This window comes from Patagioenas fasciata, chromosome 1 (assembly GCF_037038585.1).
Source record: "Patagioenas fasciata isolate bPatFas1 chromosome 1, bPatFas1.hap1, whole genome shotgun sequence".
Taxonomy (NCBI): Eukaryota; Metazoa; Chordata; class Aves; order Columbiformes; family Columbidae; genus Patagioenas; species Patagioenas fasciata.
Window position 1 is genome coordinate 32,846,633 of NC_092520.1, and position 21,876 is coordinate 32,868,508.

At 40.7% G+C, this 21,876-nt stretch overlaps 1 protein-coding gene across 1 annotated transcript in view; it reads left to right on the forward strand.

The window, feature by feature from the left end:
• The window catches only part of NUFIP1 (nuclear FMR1 interacting protein 1), a 26,120-nt gene extending 7,104 nt beyond the window's left edge, over positions 1–19,016 (forward strand). The window contains exons 6-10 of the mRNA XM_065853140.2: positions 3,558–3,650; positions 7,525–7,787; positions 11,782–11,910; positions 13,438–13,670; positions 16,699–19,016. Of these exons, the coding sequence (XP_065709212.1) occupies positions 3,558–3,650; positions 7,525–7,787; positions 11,782–11,910; positions 13,438–13,670; positions 16,699–17,028 (1,048 nt within the window). The 3' untranslated portion in view covers positions 17,029–19,016. The remainder of the gene's footprint in view (positions 1–3,557; positions 3,651–7,524; positions 7,788–11,781; positions 11,911–13,437; positions 13,671–16,698) is intronic.
• Positions 19,017–21,876: the final 2,860 nt, after the last annotated feature.

The window sequence follows — 21,876 nt, forward strand, 5'->3', positions numbered from 1 at the left end:
AGAGAGTACAGAGCAAAGTGGATGGAATGTGTTGGTAGATCAAGGCAGACATAAGTGCAGTACAGTTTATGCTGAATTGCAGGGATGGACTAGCAATAAAACTGCTTCAGCTAACACATGGTAAAATCACACTAGAGATGTAATGCTTGATAAAAATGCCTGGCAGTCTTAAACCAAGATTTAATCAGCTCTGTTGGGCCATCTTTGTTCCCTTTGGGCTATCCATGTCCCCTTTGTTGATTGTGTGTATGCAATCAAGACCAGCTCTAGAAATTATTGAGATACAATTTGATCACAAGTACTGTTCCTATAAAGATGATAAACATGTATAGCTCTGGGCTTAGAAATTTGTTGTGTGAACTACTACAGAAACAGGTCTCTCTTCTGTTCGACATTTGCAGAGCTCTGTTATTCCACTGCTTGTGAAGAGCTAGTTTATTCTGATGTTTATGTGAGCACGATAGAGTACATTTGCCTGTAAAATATGTATGACTTTGGCTAGTGCACTCATTCTGAAAAAAGCATCTATTCACTAAGGCACACGTTAGTGCTAACACTCAGCGTCACCATTCCCTGTCTCTGGAAGCTTAGAGTGTCTTTTACCTGTACATTGTTTTGTTGGTGTATATGTAATATAGTCAGCCTGAAAACCTTCCAGTCTGGACTATAAAAGTGTTTTGATTGGGAGCTGCAGCCACTATGAAATGCGGCTGCCTTCCTGGGCAGCGCTGGCTGCTTCATGGCATCTGTACTGCTGGACCATCATGTCCTCCTTTAACTCCCTCTTTTACAAGAAGTTGCTTAGGTTTGTAAAGGCTTTGTGGTGACTGATGAAGCTGTCTGTATTCAAGCTCTGACAAGCTGTTTACAAGACCTAGGTGCTGGGCTGCTTCAGTGTTTTTTTGCAGGTAACATTTTAAGAACCTCATTTTATTGGAGGAGGAGGGCACATTTTCCAAGAATGATGGGAACCCAAGTCAGCTCATTGAATGTCTACATGTGACCTTTTAGGTGGACAGATTTAGTGTAGGCTTTTCCTTCTGCATCATCACACCTCTGTTGAGGAGCAGTCTTCCTAAATTTAGCCTTTCTGAATAAGATTTCTCTGTATTAAAAAAAACAAACAAACAAAAAAACAAAACGAACAAACAAACCACCAGAACAAACCAAAAAAACCAAAACAAACAACCTCTCTTGACCTCTTGTGAGTACTTTGTGGCCATACTTAGATGGTGAAGTTTGCAAAGTGTTTGCCATGAACTTTTACCTCAAGACCATAATGTTTCATCTGTAGACATCTGCCTCCTCTTAGGGTCCAGGTGAATTTTGCTGCCTCCATGGGTAGATCTAGCAGATGCTAGGAGGTGTTTACAGACCTCTGTGTGCTGTGGCTGTGGTACCTGATGAGTTGTGGAGTTGCACTGGGGCTGGTACGTTGAAGCAGGTGGGTAACTTTGGTCCATACCTCTTCAGTCCACTTGCTCCTTGCAGGGATAACTGGGGTTGACTTGGCCAGGTCCCACCCAGACCCACTGATGGGCTTAACCCAGCCTTGTCATTGTACAGCATAGCCCTTGGGGAAGAGTGAACCCAGTCTAACCTGCTACAGAGACTGGTGACCTGCAGACTTGAAGATCAAGAGCTTGCTGCCCACCAAGTCCTTAGGTGGAAGAATAAACTAACAGATGCTCATTTGCTTATTATGAATCAAACAAAACACCCTTGTGTTTGTCTGCTGACAAAATGGGTGTGTCTTCTGCGCAAGGTGAAAGCAGTGAGTAAAATTCTGTTTAACATTTGAGGAGAGCTGGAGAAACATAGCCGCTGCAGATGCCTTCAAATGTGTTTTTGCAGGCATGCTTGAGCTTACAATTTGAGCTCTTTTTAGCTGTTAGTTACTGCCTGTGTCAACTCTAGAGGTGTTTTAGGAGACATCTGTCTTGGCAATGAATGGAACTGAAGGCGTTCATGGAGTCCATTAGGGTGGCTTGGTGGAGGGAGTGGTAACTCGCAGGAATGAAAGTGGGAGGCATCACGTCTCAAGTCATGTTGTGAGAGCGTGTCTGAATATGTCCTTAATCAGCATAACTACAGGAGCACATTGAAGGCTCCTTTGCTCCAGGATTAAGGGTATATCTTCTATTAGGGGCTCTTTTGAACATAAGTGTGTATTTTATAGTTCTCTCTCCTCCTGTGAGCTATACTGATGTGAAGTAAAGCCCTGTATCCTAAGACTGGGGAGAGGTGCCAAGCGCAGGGGTCTTTGTCACTGTGAAGCAATTGAGATTAAATGATTAATTGCACACTTGCTGTATGCTGGGAGTGTTATAACATGGATGAACAAATGTAGCTAATGCGGAAGAGTGGAGATGAAACATCGCATTCGATGCTTACTTGAACTGTATAGTGGGTTTCTGGGAGAAATCCAATGAAAATAGACTTGACAGCTCAAGTTCAAATCCTTTTAAAGGAGACAAGTTCTGCAGTATGTTTAGGTATGTCTCATAGGAAATGCTTCTTGTCTTTTTCCCTTGGTATGTGGTTGAAGCTGTCTTGCCTCAATGTGATGCTTAACATTCATGTTGTAAAACAGAAGATGCATGTGATAAGATTAAATATTTAAAGAAAGATAGCTGTCCTTTTTTATAGCTATATATAGTGAGTAGCTGTTCTAAGTTTCTTGTTACTTCATTTTGATAGACTTATTAAGTATTTATACTTTGTTTCTGTCCAGAAGCTGGTGGGGGTGCATGTGTGTTTCCCGTTTATCACCTTTATCTCAAAGCACTGGGATTTAGCTAACTAATGTTTACAGAGCAACCAGTGCAGCCATTTTTGGGCTTTGGCAGTAATTTGCAGCAGGTCTTGCACGTTGGAACCAGCACAGCATTTGTCTTCAGGAAGGGAGGTGGGGAATGGAAGAGAGGGATGGTTTGGGAGATGGTTATAACAGTAGATTTGTTTTGATCTGCATGACTTAGCAATTTTTCCTGGAAGCTGGAAGAAAAAAGGCAATAATTTTGGTAAAGTAGAGGTCAGTGTGCAAGAACAATACTGCTCGAGAGGAAACGTGTGTGCTTTTTCTTATCTATCACATTAAATGAATCTTTTGCATCCAGAAACTGCTCTTATAACGTTTTATTATTTTTTTTTTTGATAATTCAAGAACTCAGCAGTTGGTTTGCTAAAAGCATGTTGTGCCTTTTAAGATCATTCAAATAGTCCAATTGAAGCACCACAAAAATAAAATTGCAGGACTAAATTGTACTGTTACATTCTGTAAGCATGACTGAACTGTCTGTAGCTTTTTTGGTAGTTTGGTAGATCTAATCATGACAATTTAGTAGATTTTTTTTTTTAATCTGAGTATGTAAGCATTAATGCACTCACGTTTCTTGCCTTTTTAAAAAAGGAAACAGTCTGTTCCATGAAACATTTAAATTTTTTTTTTTTTTTTTAAACCTGTTATGTTTATAAAGGATGCTGATTTGGTAAAGGGTGAACTGACAAAAGTGAAACGTTTAAGATCCAGTGAATTATTTTTTTTTTTCTTCTAGAAATTTTCCTACGTTGGCAAACATTGAAAGGAAGAAGATGGTGCAGATGCAGAAGGAAGAAAGGGGAGAAGTATTGACTACCCAGCAGTTTGGGTAAGCGTTTAGAAACAAGCTTGTTAGTTTTCTCATAATGAGTTCAGAAGGACACACTCTTACTGTGGTCTCTCAGAACTTGCTGCTTTCATTGTACACATGATCTGGCTGCCCCTTAGCACAGGGCAGGTCATTTGACAAACTGGAGATGTAATGTTCCTTTGTTTACAGTTCTTCATAGTCCACTTCAGTTAAATTAAACAATGATTGCATTAGAAACCTGATGGTCTTGCTGAATTTGTTACTTTGGCTTGTTAGAGAAAACCACGTTCTAGTGGCCATTCATTAGATCAGTGTAACCTTGGTCTCTGAAAAAGAAATAACGGAGTCAGAAGTCGTGCAACATAATGAATCCGCATGGTGTGATCCTCTAGTACCTGAAAATGGCCAAGAGAGATTTTATGAGTGGATTTGGCTTCTTACCTTCTCCTTTCAGATCATAAATCAATAATCAGGTGAAGAGGGGAGGAAAATTTAACTTTATTTTCATAGCCTAAATAGTGCTCTTTATTTTGTCAACCCTACATCATCTTTATCTATCTACTACATTTGTTCTGGGCCCGATACTTAATCAGCTTGGATTGCTATGAGTTCTCTCCCTTATGTTGTAAATAACTTTCCATTACGATCTATGTTCTTTTCACCTCCTCGCAGTGTCAGTGAAATGTGGAACCAGCTGACTTCATTAGGTCTACTTTAAGGCCTTTGGGAAGGCTTTTTAAAAAATGTTTAATGATCCATGGCTCTAGAATATCACTTGTTTAAATGAGAACAACTGAGCTGGCAGGCACCACACAGACCCACTTCTAGGGGACTCATGCTAAATCCCATTTGCGGCTGCATGGAAGTGAAGCTGCAGCTTGAAACTAAACTATAAAAATTGCACCATGGTGAAGTGGTTTAATTAGTGCAGAATAAAGTTTGTGCCAGACTAGTATAATTTGTTAAATAGTGTTAGTGGCAATTACCTTGGTGCAGCATGTGCTTCAGAAGGCCCAACAGTTACCCACCCCCTTCAACCAGTTGCCTTTCATGACTTTGGAAGGAAAGGATTGTACAAAATTGAAGTAGAAACTTCCTTTGAAAGATGCAAAGTTGCAAAACTGCTTCAGACCAAAGACTTAGGCATTCAGAATAAAGTTGCGAAGGTGTATAGTATTACATGTGGAGATATTTATGAGCAAAGGTGAGTTTTGCTTGTCATAGTAACAAGCTTTTGGGTATCTACAGGTTTATTTGGTAACGCATGTGGCTGTTCTAGTGAACTGTGAGTCAGATGCATCATTTAGTCTTAAATGTACGTCAGCAATTCCATACTTGTGTATCACGTTGCTAATAACTTTGTATCTGGAAAATTGTTTGGCAGGGGGAAACACTCTCAAAACTATTGTTGTTTGATTTCACTTAGTGACCTTTAACTCTGGTTGGTTCTTGCAATCTCTTCTTTTGTCCCCTCCCTCCCTGAGCTGCTACGACTGTAGACTTGATGAACTGTCCAAAAAGCTGTTATTTCTGTTTGCGTATCAACAGTAAAGATTCTAGAACTGGTGCTTAACTGGCAAATTTACTGATGCATGAGGCAAAAATAGAATACAGCTGATTCTCTGCAAGCTACACTATTAAAGAAAATAGCTAAGCAAGATTTAGAAAGGATTAGATACTTAACACTTCTCTAGCGCTTTCCATTTGTGGTTCTCTGAAGTGCTTTACAACTGCTAATTCTCAGCATCCCCATGTGTGAGATTAGAGATGCAGAAGGACCACTTTGACAGTCTGTTTGCTGTCTTGCAACAGCTGATTAATAGCCCGTGGCTCTTTATCCCCTCCGCATGGGAAGTGAAGAGTACATCTTTCACGAGAGGAGGAGGGCAGATGCTAGACTGACGTTTGTTGGGATGTGTTTGTGACCTTAGGGTTTATTTCTTGGTGCTTGAGGGCCCAGGGAAATCAGAATATTGTTTTTAACCCTTGGTTAAGAACATAATCTCTAATTAAGCCTATATGTGCTCAGTATTCTCTAGGTACAGAAAACATCCTGAATTTAGAAGCCACTTGTACAAACTTAGAAATACAGTTTTGCATCTAGCTGGAGGTGAATTATGGGAGCTAATATTAGCCACCTTTTTGATGCACAGGAAGGTGTTGGGTTGGCTCTCATGCCTCAGGAGCACTATGGTGGATGGTGCTATAAGGGCTGAGCAATCGTTAGGCACTGCCTGGAGAATGAAATTAAATATGTTTTATTATTATATAAATCCATTTTGAATGTTATGGCAGGCCCCGTTCTCTTCTCAAGAAGGACTGAAGTCTGGAAAGGTGTGGAAAAGAGGAGTGTTAGAAATGGGACACATCTGTACAATCAAAGAGGTGGGTGGCTTGGAAGGGCTGTGTGATAGAGGTCTAGAAAAATTGCATAGGTGCAAAGAGGTGAATAGAACTCTTTATTGTAACTAGAGAAGGATGAGGGTACCAAATGACCATTTTAGACATCAGAATGAAGACAAACCAAAATAAGTCCTTTTTCCACAAAATAGTAACGCCTTGTTGCAAGATTTCAGGGATGCCAGATGTTCACACAGCATCCCACAGTATGAGATGCAAAACTATCAGTATTCTGGGAGCATATCTAATCAGATAGGGTCTCTAACTGGTACACCGTGGAAAAATAGATAAAGGGTGACCATCCACCCTGCTTTTATGCTGTTGTTTTCTTTGCTCACATGTTCCACTGGCTGCTTATCAGTGATGAGGTACCAGTTTAGAAATATATCTATGAGACTCTGCTTGCAGATGCATGATTCTAAAACCGGGTAGAAGTTTGAGGAAGAAGCTCTTGGCCAAGTATTACATGGGTGACTTGGGATAACAGGGACTTCTGCCATTCTGTAAGTGAGGCTGAGGGAGAGAGTATGAATGAACCACAGGGCTCATTCAGGATGGTAGATCTTGTATTTTTTTTTTTTGTGGTTATAATGTGCTGATGATTAATTGCAGTCTTGTTTTGCTGAATTAAGCTGCTGTTCCTTGAAAATAAGTATTTTCAGGAAGCTTGGGTTGTCCCTTCAGTACTTGCTTCTCTGTTCAAGTTGTACCTGTTCTTGTCTCTGTAGACTTTGACAAGAGTTTTAAGTTCTCCAGTTACCTTCCTATGAACATGTTTTGTGTTTATAGGATAACCTGGAAGATTATGGAACCATGGAAGATAAGTGGAACCAGTATGCTGTGCTCTTCCCGTACTTTAGGACTTGTTATTTTGTTTCAGGTTTATAAAAATCCATTGTCCTGATAGAAGTTTCTTTTATTACTTTTTCCATCGGAGTGAAAAAGATGACTGGCATGTTAGTTGGAGGCAGGAACAGGCAGTCATTGTTGCTGATGGTGTCAGATGGCTGAATGATTTAGTGCAGCAAGATCCTTGTCTGAGCCCTAAATGGAAAAAGGAGACTTCAGCAGTGGAAGTATGCTTTCAGTAGGTGCTTCCCTTTTAAATTCAGATTCTCCCTGTTTTGAATTCCCTAATTGATCAAGTGAAGGCAATATTTGTTAGCTTTGTCGTGTGAAATGAAGACATCATGTCCTCACACTGTAGATGATCAAAGAATTTGTTTAGCCCATGTACCCTTTGCCTTGTTAAAGGTAAGTCATGAACTTCTAACTCTTCATTTAGGTTCTGGTTTTGTCACATTGCCCTGCCAGTGAGATGAGCTGTGACTGCCTGTGTGGTCTGTCACCGTGTTTTCACTGAGCTGGAGTAAGTCCTGGCATCAGGCTGTGTTACTGAACCTTAAATATGGGCCTGAGCCATTTGGTTACATAAATTGATTTTATCCTCATAGTTTGTCATTTGTGTGAGCTTTGCTTTCCTATTCTTCAGCAAAATGAAGGGGATGTGGAAACCTCCAGAAAATGAAGAGAGGCTTGGGCAGCAAGGAAGACAGAGGAGGAGACAAAAGCGCCCGTTCTGGAAGAAATTTAGGAAAAATGGTGGCGAGAATAATGTACATAGAACTCAAAATGGAACTAATGGATCAGAAAACAGCGTGTGTGAAAAGGAACATGAAAAACAGTGTGATTTGGCAGCTCAGCCATATGTGAAGGACGTGGACCCCCTCAGTCTTCTGGCAAACAGCGACGTTGGTAAGTTGAAGGAACTTGGACAACTTTTATTTTAAGTAGTTCTGCTGAACTGACCTGCGTAACTAGCAGCTTCTAGGGAGAGCTGTGGATTTCCAAAAACGTGTAAACTGTGTCCTTAATTGAAAGAGGGCTAACTGTGCGTGTTTAAAATGGGAAAAATCTCCCTTACTAGAAGATTAATGTGTTGATGCAAGGCTTTACAGTATTCTTGGAGAGTAATACTGGCCAACCTGTTGTTATACTTCTTATTGTTACTAAAAAAAGTCCCGGTTTCCTGTGTTGTGGCTGGAATAGTGCCAGGGCCTAGAGCATCATAAGCTTGAGGGTAAACCAACATCGCTGTGCCTAAAACTTACATTTAGAACTTCCTTTTAAATGGAAATTTCCAAAGAGAGAGAACCTGATTCAGGATGTGACCTTCTAAGAAATTTCCTGGTGTGATTATTGTGGAAGAGTGGCTCGGCGCTTTATCTAAAGGAAATGGGTTGAATCTTGCATTTCGGGGAGCTTCTGCCCTAACAGGCCTGTCCTGTTATGGAGGAAACTACCTCAGTAGTCCAGAGGTTTTTGAGATATGTCTGTGTGTCTGAGTGAATTCATGTCCATGTGTCCTGGTGGGAGGAGCTAAAACTAGCGGACTTGGCTGAGGTATGGTCTGGAAAGAAGCTGAAACAGAAAGTCATTGAAGAGGAGGAAAAACTCTGATTTGGAAAGGCTGACACAAGAATGTTTAAGATACTACCAATGTTAAGCACTTCTGCATAAACTTGCTCGTAAGCCAAGTTCATCATGTTATGAACATATAGGGAAAATCTAACACACTACTCTTATGTCTTTCTGATTTTTCTGTGAGAATTAGAAAGCGTTATGTTTTATTCTGTATCATCCAAAATGCTTAATCTGAAGACACAAAGATACTGAGAGACAGGATGTAGATGTATCTTGGATTAGAAAAATAGCCATGCTGGATACTTATTTATCATAGCTTTGTAGGTTTTAAAATGCATTACTAGCTTTAAATCAATATTTAGCTAACAAACTGGAGGGGGTTTCTGGGCTCTTAATGCAGCATCTCAATTATATATTTGTTTTAACAAGTACTTTACCATAATCTTATTTAATTTGTAATCTTCTGATTAAGAATGCTTTCTTTTTCTTTTTTGGTCCAAAGCACTTACCTGGGAGAGGCACCACAGGGAAAGTGGATCAGGCCATGGGGAAGTGATGTCGTAGTAACTTTAGGAAGGAGAGGGGAAAAAAAACCCACGTCTGAGCTGGTTTAAGTGCGGAAACTTTTGCTTGCTAGTCAGGGTTGCTAAACTAGTATTTCAAATATGAAAATCTTTATAAAGGCAGAATAAAGTGCTGTGACAATCAAATTATTGTTTAATGACTATTAGATATCCCTTTGTGGTTTCGAAAGTAACAGTATTTAGAATGCAAAGACAAATGGATTTCCTTGTATGAGTCAAGTAAATGAATTAATGTCAGCATTTTTCTTTTAATTCTGTTTTTTTGCTGTATTATCTATTTTATTCTTGATACTCTCCATATGTGTGTGTGTTCTCTGAAGTATCGCTACTTAGTTTTTATTGGTGAGCATGTCTTGTTTCCATATGCTGGCAGCAATATAAACTCTCCAGATATAACTATTTATAATATAGTCAGCAGTGATGCAGTACTCTTAGAATATGGCATGTAAGCTGACTTATACTCCAGCTATTTTTAGCAAAAAGGCTAGAATGCTTCCCCTGGAAAGATGTCTGATGTTGAGTTTTTCCTCTTGAAAACATAATCTTCAATTAGTGGGAACAAGAGCTCAGCATCCCCATGCAATTTATTTATTCCAATAATCTCTCTGTGTTGGGAAATCTAAGTATGCTTAAATATAACTGTGTTTCCCTGCAGCATCTCTGTTTTACTTACTGATAAAAAGTCTAATTATACCAAAGTACAGTGATTAGGGTAACTTCTGCTGTAATAGGTAGAAAAGGAATGTGGTACTTATTACATATTATTAAAGCCAGTTGCAGTTTTTTATACTGTTGAGAAATATAGTCATAACAAATAATAACAAACACAATCTAACTAAGTAGAATTTTAAAAAATCATACAATTGAAGTCCGTGGTTTTACTGTATAGGTGCGTTTTGTTGGAGCATTTAAACCTTTCTAACAGCAGCAGCCCTTTCTCTAGAGGAAATGTAATTTTTGCAGAATGCATCCACTGAAGTTCTGTTTAGTGGCTGGTTCCTTCAAAGCTAAGAAATTGAATGGGAGATGATAAGAAAACAGAATTTTCCTCTTGATTTATAACCAGAGACAAGGTGAGATGATGAGCCTGTCAGGTGGAAAAAAAAGGCAGAAACTGTCAGTTGTATTCCGTAGTGCATGATGCTTCCTCCAAACATGTTACTCTCAAAGAGAAAGTATGTTCCAGTAAATGTGTTTTCCTAATTTGCCAAAAAACAAATTAAAAGTAATTCTTTAAAATTTAAATAGGATAAAAGGCAAAGGCACCCAACCACAGTATGCGCTCAACATTTTGCTTGAGATAGAAGAAAGCAGCAATGAATGAAAATAACTTGAAGTAAATGCTACTTTTTTAACTGCTTAAGTATATGGAAGTGCTACGTGTTATCCATCAGAAAAATGTACTGTGTTTAGCATGAGCTTCCAATGTAATTGCAAATGGGCATGATTACTAAACCAGCAGAAATCAGCCTTTCTCAAAAAGGAGCTCAAAGTAAAAAGAGATAAGTAAGTAGTTTAGATAAATACCTGTGTATATATTTAAAAGTTTTTTTACCAAATGGCATGAGCTCCAATGAATCAAATTGCCAATTATATATTAGAAGAGAAGGAAGAAACTTTTGTGATTTAAAAATAAAGATCTCAAAAGTGTTTAAAAATCTTCTGAAGAAGTGTGAGGCAGCTTTCTTGCGTGACAGGCTTAGAGAGACAGGGAATAGGAGAGGGCGCAACTTTTTCTCTGTGAAAATAAGATTACAACCAGTCTTTTTCTGGAAGTCTCAACAGACTAGTTTTTCAAAATGTTTCTATAGTGGTGTGTGTGTATATGTATGAAATTTTTGTGCAGGTGTATTACTGAAAATCATTTCCTAGTTTTCCTGCAGACTCTTGTACTGTTCACCTGAGAGTCTTTCTAGGATTTTGGCCCATATAGATCCTTTGTTTCGAATTATTATAAAGCCATTGCAATTTTGCATGTTTATTTTTAAGAATTGTTTTCTGCTAGGGCTCTATTTTCTGGTATCCTCAATTTCAGCATTTTTGGTCTGCTTTTCTGCTATCTTCTTGGTATTCTCTTTTGGGGCAGTTTGAGTCTGTAATAACTCACTCATGTATGACTATGATGCTCTGTGGAGATTTAAGTATCAAACAGTCTGAAGTACTGCTGAAAACTGATGTTCTAAATTGTAGCCTTGGTTCTCAATGTCCCTTATGAACTTTTTTTACTATCCAAAACCTTCTTTGCTCTTAGATTCTCACTTTGAATGAGCCTAATTCTTTTCCCCTCCTCAACCCCCTGACTGGCTTTTGAATCCTTCTCCCCCACCCACTGCCTCCGCAGGACTAAATCCAGCAACACTTCAAAACATATTATGAAATCTTCTCTCTCTCTTTACCTACATGTGATAATAAAACCTGTAATTATGTTTGGTATGTGAAAAAAGAGCTCTCGTTCAGGAAACTTTTTGCTTCTGACAGGACTGTAAATTGGTGGTAAGATGACTTTGGCACTGAATGCCTGTAGAGGGTAGGCAAGTGTGTTTTTTTGGCTTTTTTTTTTTTCTGTCAGTCCACAGTGTTGAGCAATGGTTGGGTGCCTTTTCCTTTTATCTTATTTAAATTTTAAATAATTACTTTTAATTGGGCTTGCGCAGTGGTGCAATGGGGATTTCGCTGCAAGGCTGGCTGTTGGCATGCAGGAGTATTGGGAAAAACCCCTCTTGCCTTTTCTCTCCCTGCAGAATCCGACAAGGAGGAAGCCTCGGGTGAAGATGAGAGGCTGGGACTGACCGTCGTTCCCAAGCAGGTCACCTCCGCCCTGAGTTCGTTGTCAGCCAACTACGGCAGCGCATCCGACAGTGAGCCTGAAGGTGTGTAGGAGCGTGTCCTCTGCCCTTCTCCTCTCCCTCCTACCTCACTGTGCTGGTGTGGACTGCAAGCAATGATAAAACATGATGACAAACTACCCTTCTTTGGGAAGGGTGGGGCGCTTCATCTCTCCTGTATCGGGTCCTTTTCCATCTCCCATCCCATTGTCTGGCCCCTGTGTATTTATAAACACAGCATTTATGTGTGCTGTAGCCCAGTGGTAGCTCTTTACAGCTGTGTCCCCAACTGCTGAAAGCTGCAGGTTATCTGTCAGAACCTATATAGTAATCAAAATTTCTTGAGAAAAAACTTTTAAGAGAAATTTTTTGTGGTCTGTGTACAGATCCTTTCCAGTTTGCTTTCAGTGATAGTGCATGGTAGCACTGGGGTAAGCCATGCATAAAGGCAAGCTGGGAGGAGTAAAAGGATGTGCCATTGTTCTGCTCCTCTTCTTTCCCCACTCCTCCCTCCTCCCAGTTTTGAGCACTAACTGGGGTTACTGGGTGAGCTGTTACTTGCTCCAAGTATGGTGATATCTCCCAGTCTAAGAGAAGCACCCAGACACAACACAGCATTTGTGCAGACAGCTGGGATGACCTTGTCCACTTGCCCTTTTAATTTATTCTATTTTATTTTTTTTATTCCCCCTAGCCCTGCAGCATATGTTAGAAAGCTTCAAACAGAATTTTCTGAAAGACTGGATGCGTATTTTTCCCCCCTTTCGTTGCCTTTTCTCAGCAGCATGTCCTGGGTTGAAGGGGAACCATAAAATCTTTCTGATTTGGGTGTGTGTCATTGAATTTCCCAAGCCTTTTTCCCTTTAGTTGGGGGAAAAAAAAGCAGCCTGTCTTCAGTCTCGCTTCAAATCATGTTCTAGTAGTGCGAGGAAAAAGTTGTTATGCTCATGCTCTAAACTGATTTCCGTGTCCTTAAGGGCTTTTTCCATCAAAGGCTGCTGGGTGTTGCAGTAAGACTTGAACTCTCTAGTACTTGGATTTTGTGCTTCTCTTGAGTGCTTGCATCAGTGTATGGTAGAGAACTGCTGCTACCACTTGTTTTTGCAGAGAGTTGCTATGCTTTGCTTGCTGTAGATGACCTGCCCAAAGTTACGCTGAGCATCTAGCAGGCAGGGAAAGGAACTTGGGTGTCCTCTGCCTTAACTATCATGATTTTCTCAAGAGCCAAATTTGTAGCAAGCTATATTGTGAAGCAGAAGCAATGTACTTTCTAAGTGATAACAAGGCAGAGATTTGAAAATCTTGTTCAGCTCTTACTACTTTTATTTTTCTTATTTGTATTGCAGAATTTAAAACTCTTTTTCTTTCTGTGAATGTTTAGAGTTTATTCTTTGTATGTTAAAAGAAAACCCAAACCAAACAAAACCCTCCCTTTTTCCAAGTAAACCTTGAGCATCTTCATGTCAGGCTATGTGAGTGAGAACAGTACTAACAAACTGCCAGTGCATAGGGATATAAGCATGTTAGAGAGGCTTTTAAGTTTGATATGAAAGTATGTGCTTTTTCTTTAAGAAATCCCTCTCAAGACGGCAACAAAAGCTGAAGAAAACCAGACTGTGCTCAGAAATACGCCTCAAACTACTGACGTTCCTCGGAGTCAAAACCCAAATCAAAAACGTCCCAAATATACAGGAACAATGTTAAGAAGCTCGAATTCAAATGCACGTCCACACAGAGGGCCTGATAACTTGGGCAAGAAAACATTACCTCTCCTTCCGAAGCGCCGTCCAACTCTGCTGGAAATGGTAACAGTCTGAGTGCTAAAATAATGCCTATTTGTAGCACTATTTGTGAGCGGTTCTCCTCTTCCCTGTGGGAAGTCTATTAGCAAAGGTCCTGCCTTAAAATAGTGAAGTGAATGTCTCACTAGGAGAAAGTGTAGATACTTAAATAGACAGATAGAAGAGATAGAAGTACCCCGTTGTGCATTCAGGTAATAACCGACTTTGGTGAGCAGGAGATGGCAGCTTAATTATATGCCTAAAATGAGCTGCACAAAGGACAAAACCTTTATTCTTCCCCCTCCCCTTCCTATGATAGTATCTGGTAGGTTTTGTGTGTGATCCCAACAGTCTGATTCTGATCTTACTCCCTTTTCTCCTGGCTTTGCTATTCAGCTCCATTCCCCTGACTGAGGAGCACACTTTTTTCAGATGTGGTCAAAGAGAACTTGGTGAAAAGGGTGTTGGTTACTTAAATTGTAGAGTCGTGTTGAACTGCAACCTGCACATGCATGGGTTTCTTCTCTGTGGGCATTTTTAGACCAATATGAGGAAGTGACAGCACTGGGACCTTGAAGAAGAGGTTGGTGTCTCAGAAGGCTAAAAAGAGGTTTGTAGGGATGAGTCCAAGATGTTATGATTCTGTTTGGAGTGACAGTGTGAAGCATCCTCTTAAGAAGCTTGGTAGCTTTCCCTGGTACAGACAAAACTTCGAAGCTCTTATTGTGTTTAGTAGTCATAAGCAACCTTAGCTGGGTAGACTACCCTTGTCATTCTCTAATTAGTCAGCATAACACTCTCCTGTAAAAGGAGAAGTGCTGTGGGCAGAGCACAGGAGAAAGCAGGGTGCCACTGACATCAGGGCTCTGAAACAGGATGTTCAGGCAAGACATAACCTGATAAGCCACATCCCAAGCTGCATATGTGGGAGAAATCCCTTGATAGCCCTTTTAGCATGTACTACCGTTGCTGCCAAGAATTAAAACTCCTAGTGACTGAAAAGGAAGTGTTTGCCCTTTGTGTAGCTCCCTAAGCATGCAGTCATCAGTATCTCTAGCTCTTCAAAGTTGTTGGTGATCAAAGCAGTGAAGTCTATGGAAAAAAAAGTCCTGTGAAGTCCCACATGCTGAGAAAAGCTGGCAGGGCACTGAAAGGCTGAATTGCAGCTTGCCAATAGAGTCCATTTTTGACATTGCATTTTGGTGGTGTCTTTTTGCGTTTTAATGTTGTTCAAAACTTGTTCAGTGATATGTACTGTGGCTGTGAGTCACAGAGGAGCACCTGAGATTTGCAGGTAGGCGTCTACTGTCAGAAATGGTCAGTCTATAAAAACCTTGAGGAAGCAAAGGTGAAATTTCAGTTACTGTGGAGACTTTTTCAAAGAAGTAAAAAAAAGGGATTGCTAAGAAAAGGGTGTTGTATCAGTGAAATAATGTTTTAAAAAAAATTAAAGGAAGGTAGGAGAATAGCTGCAGGTGCCTCTTGACTCTCAACAGCGAGTTTGGGCACTACTAAAACATGTATTGTAGCCATGCAAGCAGTAATGTGTGTTTAACCATCCTGTGTTCTGACAAAATAAAAAGCCTGTGTAGCATCACTCCACTGATACCCATCCCTGCATTAAAAAAAATACAGTACAAAGGTACAGTCTTTGAGAGGGTGATGTTGTATCCTCTCTGTGCCTTTATTCGGCCATTTATGAATCCAGCAGTTTCTCCCAGTCTGGCAAAGAGAACATCACTGTGCTGTCCCTTCTCTGCCCTAATATGCATCTCGTAGTTCAGATGGAAGGTTTCTAAATGCGTGTTTTAGGTGGCAGCTGCCACCTCATAATCCAGATAAAAATAATCACATTTTAAAGTGGCTGGCTAAATCGATGTTGAAACTTAGAACAACAACAGAGTTTCTCTGTGACATGAAAAGCCAAATTAGCTAGGATGTGTAATACAGATCTCCTGCAAGTGGTCAGATCATTACAGATTTGGCCACTTGCTTTAAATTTGTTGTTTGTTCAGAGTACTCGTTTGACTGACACTTAAAATGACAAAAAGTCCTTCAGTATTTTAGCTGATTGTTTGTTTGTTTTTAATACCAAAATGAACTTTGGTGAGGTTAAAGGAGGTAAGAGGGGCCTCTAGCACTTTGATTAAGCTATTAGACTTAGGTTTGTGGATTATAGCTCAAACCATTTATTGCTGTTTAAATCCGTAGTCTGGTACCTGAGGGAACATGCCCTTTCCTTGTATTTTTACGTATCTTTTACTTATGGGGTTTTCTAACAGAAAATGCATGGCATATCAAATTACAGATACAGTATAACCTAGAAAGTCCAAAATATGTTAATGGACTTGCAATCCTGATGTACTGGAGTATGTGACCTGGAATACACTCCTTGTTTCAGGCATTAATTATGGTCTGTGATATGAGAACATTCTTGTCTGGGTCTACAGTCCGATAATTGGGGGGAGAAATTCCTGGTATTTGCGTATATTCAGTGATGTTCTCTACCACCTGAGCAAGCTGAGACTGACAGCTTAATCCAAAAGACACCATCATATTTGTCAGCTTGTTCTACCTGCCTTAGTGCATTAATGGCACTAAATGAGCAGTGCATAAATGTTTGCACTTTAGGCATATGAGCATCTTTCATCCTTTTCAGTGATACAGTGATGTACCTGTACCATAGTGAATCGTGGCCATCATGAGCTTCTATCACTAGAAGTGGTGTTTGGCCACTAACCTGTGCTGCTCTAGCAGCTCTCCCCTGCTGCCTCTTCTCCAGATGCCTGGTCCCACCTCTTCTCTGCTATGGCTCTGCCAAAGCTCCGGTCAGTTGGTAGGAAAGCAGGGAATGTGGGAATATGTGGCTTTTTGTGCTATCTGTGTGGTGGTGGTCTCCCACTCCATATGCTCAGGACTTGTGTGGGAGAAGCAACTATTTAAATTTGGCGATATTCAAAATTACTGTTTGGAGCCGTACATCTTCCGAGGCTGGTATCAGCTCCAGAGCAATAGAAGGGAATGTGCATCACCTTCTCTCCTTTCTTTCCAGCTACTGGCCCAGGACATCCGACACGAAAGGAATGTGGTTTTGCAGTGTGTTCGATACCTCATCCGAAACAATGTGTTTGGACTTCATTTTGGAACAGAACCACAAGCTGAAACAGAGACTGAACAGTCCTCTACAACTACAGCAGAGTCTTTGGACAAACTCAATGCATCTAATTGTGTTTCTAGCTCTGACCTTCAGTTAGCAGGAGAAGATGCGTTATTAATAGCCCAGGGTGAGAAAGCACTCGTGGATCAGACTTCACAGATGGTTCACTTGGCAGATGAGGACACATGGGAAACCCCATCAATTCAGTGTGAAGAAGCGCTGTAGAGGACATCTGTTGTGGACAATAAAGCAAAGGCTCACCTTTTCTACTTGACTGATGCATTTTTAAGAGACATCAGTATAAGAAAATAGTCACTCAAGTGTGTACTGAGAGCTGTTAAAACCACTTTTCTGATCTTTTCTGCCTGACATGACCATTTTCTTGTGAAAGCATCATCTGCATTGTGTAACTGCCTTTCCCCATGGCAGAAAGGCAGCAGTGGCACAGAGTATGACTTTCCTTGAAGTAGGTGCAGATCTCCACTGTTGAGATCTGCAACAGTGAGAGCCCCTTCAGAGCTCTGAATGTTTTACCTTGTCATCAAATGTGTGTTAGTCCATTACCAGCACCAAGTAGTGTTGTGGTAGGTTGGATCTTAGTCACGGTAAATCATGGTGTGACATTTCTGGGAATCTCTGAGTGTCCAGAAGTATTTCAGTCTACTTTTGAAATGGCAATTGAATGCCCTGTTTTTCCCCTCAGCTATTATTGATGTAACATATCCAGTATAAATTGAAGAAATGAAGTGGAAGCTAAAACTGACCTGTCTCTAAAAGTACTGCTTGCACCAGGAGTCTCCTCCTCTCTGAAGCAATTTGTTAATTAAGCAGATAAATGGAAATGAGGGTGCAGAATGATGCAAGAAGCCTTTTAAAGAAATAAAAATGCAATAACTGCTAACTGCTTGCATCAGTGCTAGGTTGCTGGTTGACCTCAGGTACCCAATATGAAGCCCTAGGCCTTAACTGCTGATTCAGTTCATTGCCTGACAAATCTAATTCTTGATGCAGACTTGGTATTAAGAATATTATCAAAGTTTAGAAGGCTTACCAAGAGTTACTGGTTTGTCCCCTTTTAATAAGCATTGGGAATTTATTAGTTGGCCTTCTAGAAGAATGTCTTCCTTGGTACATTTTTATGATGCTCCTACAGTGTACAGCGCCTTTTTTTTTTTTACATAATTTGTGCATACATCCATAGTATTGTGAGCACTATAAAAACATTAGCCAAGGTTTAGAAGCAAGTTTAGTCTTTTGATTACATTGCGCATTTGTTTGTCAGAATCCTTCTTGTCAAGAGCAGATGTTGATTTGTCACATTGACACTGAAAACCTGCTGTGAAAACAATCTACTATCAGAACCTTCACTTCAGAGTGTGTCTTGATTCTTTGTCTTTCAGTTACGGTTAAATGTTGTAGTTAAATCTTTAGGACAGATTTCAATTTTTGGTTCTTTGGTAGAAGTCTAACCGTCCATTCCACGAGCTAAAATACGGAGACTCACATGGGGTTTTTTGTTGCCTAATAATTGTTTTCTTTCCTCTAGTTCCTTTAGTTGTGCCATACATCTCATTTGTGGTGCACAGAAAACAAGAAATATTTGAAAATTCTGTCCCACTGCTGTGTTATTTATAGCTACAACTGCATATTGTGTTTGTAACGCACCATCTAAATTTATGGAGTTATATAAATATCAACACCCTTGTAAATGTTGCATGTCTCAAGAATATATGTGCAGAATAGAAACAGTGATCATAAACATTTATATTTCCAAGGCAGATGATTCATTCTTTCTGTGATGGTCCCACGAGCCATCACCATCTCACTGGCTTACTTGTGGCTCTTTCAGTATTACTGTGATGAAAATACCAGCACAGGACTCTCAGCCATGGAGATCTGGCACTTGGGCAGAACCTGATTTCAGAGTGGAGTGGTACCAGTGCTGGTGAAAGCATGCGTAACAGCTACAGGAACAGAAATTGATGTCTTAGGATCGCTACTAAATTGCACTTTAATCAACCCTTAATGTGCTTCTGTCCCTGTTGAGTTGATGGCAGAGCTTTGTTTGAGTGTACACTCTGAACTTGTCTTAAAAAAACAAAACAAACCCAAAAAAACCCAAACAAACAAACAAACAAACCCCTTTAATCTGAATTCTTTATACTGTTATCATTATGGACTTAAGAATATTAAAATTTCACATAAAACCAAAATATTTGTTGAAAGAAAATATTTTTGAAATCTATTTCATCTAGACAGGAGGAGGTAGGTGGGTTTCTTTTGGGGCAGATCTATATGAGGCCAGCATGGCATGAATCAGGAGTTCTAACCTAGGCCTTGTTGCACACATGCAGAATTGCTGCTGCTGTTCTTGTAGCAAACCATTTTTGTTAGCTTGGGTAGCAGACACACGGAGCTGTACACTGCAGAGATGTTAAACCCTGAATTGCAGTCTTGGTCAAGTGGAAGGTCTCAGTCTTTTCTTCTCCCCTGCTTTGATTTTCCTGCTCTTCCAGGCCATGTTCAGACTTCCTGTTCCTGCTAATGAAGAATGTGCTTTCTTAGTGCTTCGAATTCAGCCTTTGAGTAGGAAAGCTGCCAAAATGACCTTTTCTGGTACCGTCAAATGCCTATAGGCTTCTCCAGTCCTTGCACCTTCACTGTCATGGGTTAAAAGGGGTGGGTTTTGCTTATTGCTTTCTAGTAAGGTGCCTCTCTGTGCCTGTGTGAGAAGGACCTGTTGCTTTTGACATGCTGCAGGAACCAGTGCCTTGATTAAGCTTTGTGTAGCTTTTAACTTTCTTATTGTTTTGGTGTGGGGTGGGTTTTTTTAAGTTTTTTTGCTATGTTATGAGAAAAAAAAAAATCCTACTTCTCAGGATTTGTGACTCACTTTAGATAAAAATATTCCAGTGACAACCTTCATGCTTCAGAAAGTTTATTTTTATCTTCTTTTATAACTTAGCTACTGAAAATGTAATGGTGGGTGTCTAGTTTAATTTCAGTACTACTGGGCTTTGGTGTTTTTTGTTTTAAATCCATCTCAACTACTGAGCTAGAACAGTTGTGCAGCGTGGGAGGGAAATCAGACTGTGGTGGTGCAGCTTAGGCCATCTCTGCTTTGCTGTGAACAAAATCACTTATGCTACGGCACAGCTGCTTCAGGGATGAGTGTGAGGGAAACAAGTGTTGTACATTTCTAATCTATAAATTCTTGGTCAGTGAGGTGTTTTGCAACTGGTTTTACATATTGCTGTTGCAATCCTTGCCTTGAGAGCACAGGAGTTGGAGATTATCTCTAAAAGCACAAGACAACTAAGGAAAGTTCCTGAGGACTGGAAGGAAAGCAACTGTCACCTCTGGAGGATCTGAGGACCTACAGGGTTATCAGCTTCACCTTGATCTCAGGGAAGGTGGTGGTGCAGATGAGCCTGGAAACCATTTCCAGATGTATTAAGATGATATTTAGGTTTAGTCAGCATGGATTTATGAAGAAGAAATGCTTAATCCGCTGGATGGTCTTCTGCAATGGGATTACTGACTTGGTGGCTGAGGGGAGGGAAGTGGATATTGCTGCTTGTAGCTTTAGCAAGACCTTTGATGGTGTCTTCCTGTAAAATCCTCATTGGTGAAATATGGGCTAGGTAAGTTGGATGGTGAGGTGGACTGAACACTAGCTGGCTCCAAGGGTTGTGATCGGTCCAGCAGGCTGGGGGAAGTGGTCCTTCGTTCAGCACTGGTGAGATGCACTGGGGAGCTGGGTCCAGTGCTGGGCTGCCCAGTACAGCGGAGACATGGGCATACTGGAGCAAGTCCAGTGCAAGGCCACAAAGATGATGAAGTGACTGGAACATCTTTGATACAGGGAGAGGCAGAGAGCCCGGAGAAGAGAAGGTTCAGGGGGATCTTATCCACATGGGTAGATACCTGATGGGGAAAGTAAAGAATACTGAGACAGGCTTTTTTCAGTGCTCCCCAGGGACAGGGCTTGAGGCAAGGGACACTAACAAAAATACAAGAAATTTAAATACAGAAAGAAATGTTTTTACTGTGAGGGAGGTCAAACTATGGCACGGGTTGCCCAGAGAGGCTGTGGCATCTCCATCCTTGGGGATATTCAGAACCTGACATATCACAGCCCTGGCTGACCCTGCTGTGAGCGAGAGCTGGGCTGGATGTCTCCAGAGGTACCCACCAGCCTCAGCAGCCCTGGGACTCTGTGGGCTGAAGTGGGTGTGCTGCTCAGAATTACTTCTTGGTTTAAGGCCCATACTTTGCAAGCTCTGCCCCTACTTAAATGACAGAGCAGGCAGACCCCTCAGGCTGCCCTGCCTGCACGCAACTTCAAGGACTGAAGAAAAGGTCTAAATTCAGCATCCGCAAGAACAGACATGACTCTGTGGCCTACATTCATCCCTAGTGTCTGCCTTTGCACAACCTCGGACTTCAGCTCCATGCATTAATTTGCAGAGAGGGGTGCTAAATCCAATGCTTTAACTCTCCTTGCGATGCGATTTGAGATGGATGAATGAAAAATGCTGCATAAGTGTTGGGTTTTGCGGTTACTTGGTGAGGTGAGAAAGAGTTGTGTCAGTCTGGGTGTTCATTGATGCTGTCTGGGAGTGCTCAATGCCTAAAAAGAAACTCCCACTCTCCTTACTTTTCAGTGCTCTTCTGGCTTATATTATGTGCCTTACTTCTTAAATTGTCCTCTAATTTCTAAATATACCCTGCAGACAGCACCTGTTGTTTGGTAAGACAGCTTTCTTGGCATGGTATAATTTTTCCATCTTTTCTTTATTGTGTATGTAAAGGAAGATGTATAGACTCTGTAGAGTATGGGCTCTTATACAAAAGCAGTACTAGCTCAGTACAGTAAAACTTACGTTGAGGAATACCTGAGGCACTGAAACCCCTAAGTGGTCACAGGAACAGCTGTTTTTTGGGGTGAGGGGAAACCCAGTACTGATTTCAGCTGAACATGTTCTTTCAGGTTAACTGACATAACCGTGAAGACACTGATCTGGGTACTTTTTGCAGGAAATGAGACAAGAAATTAGATCAAATGCAATA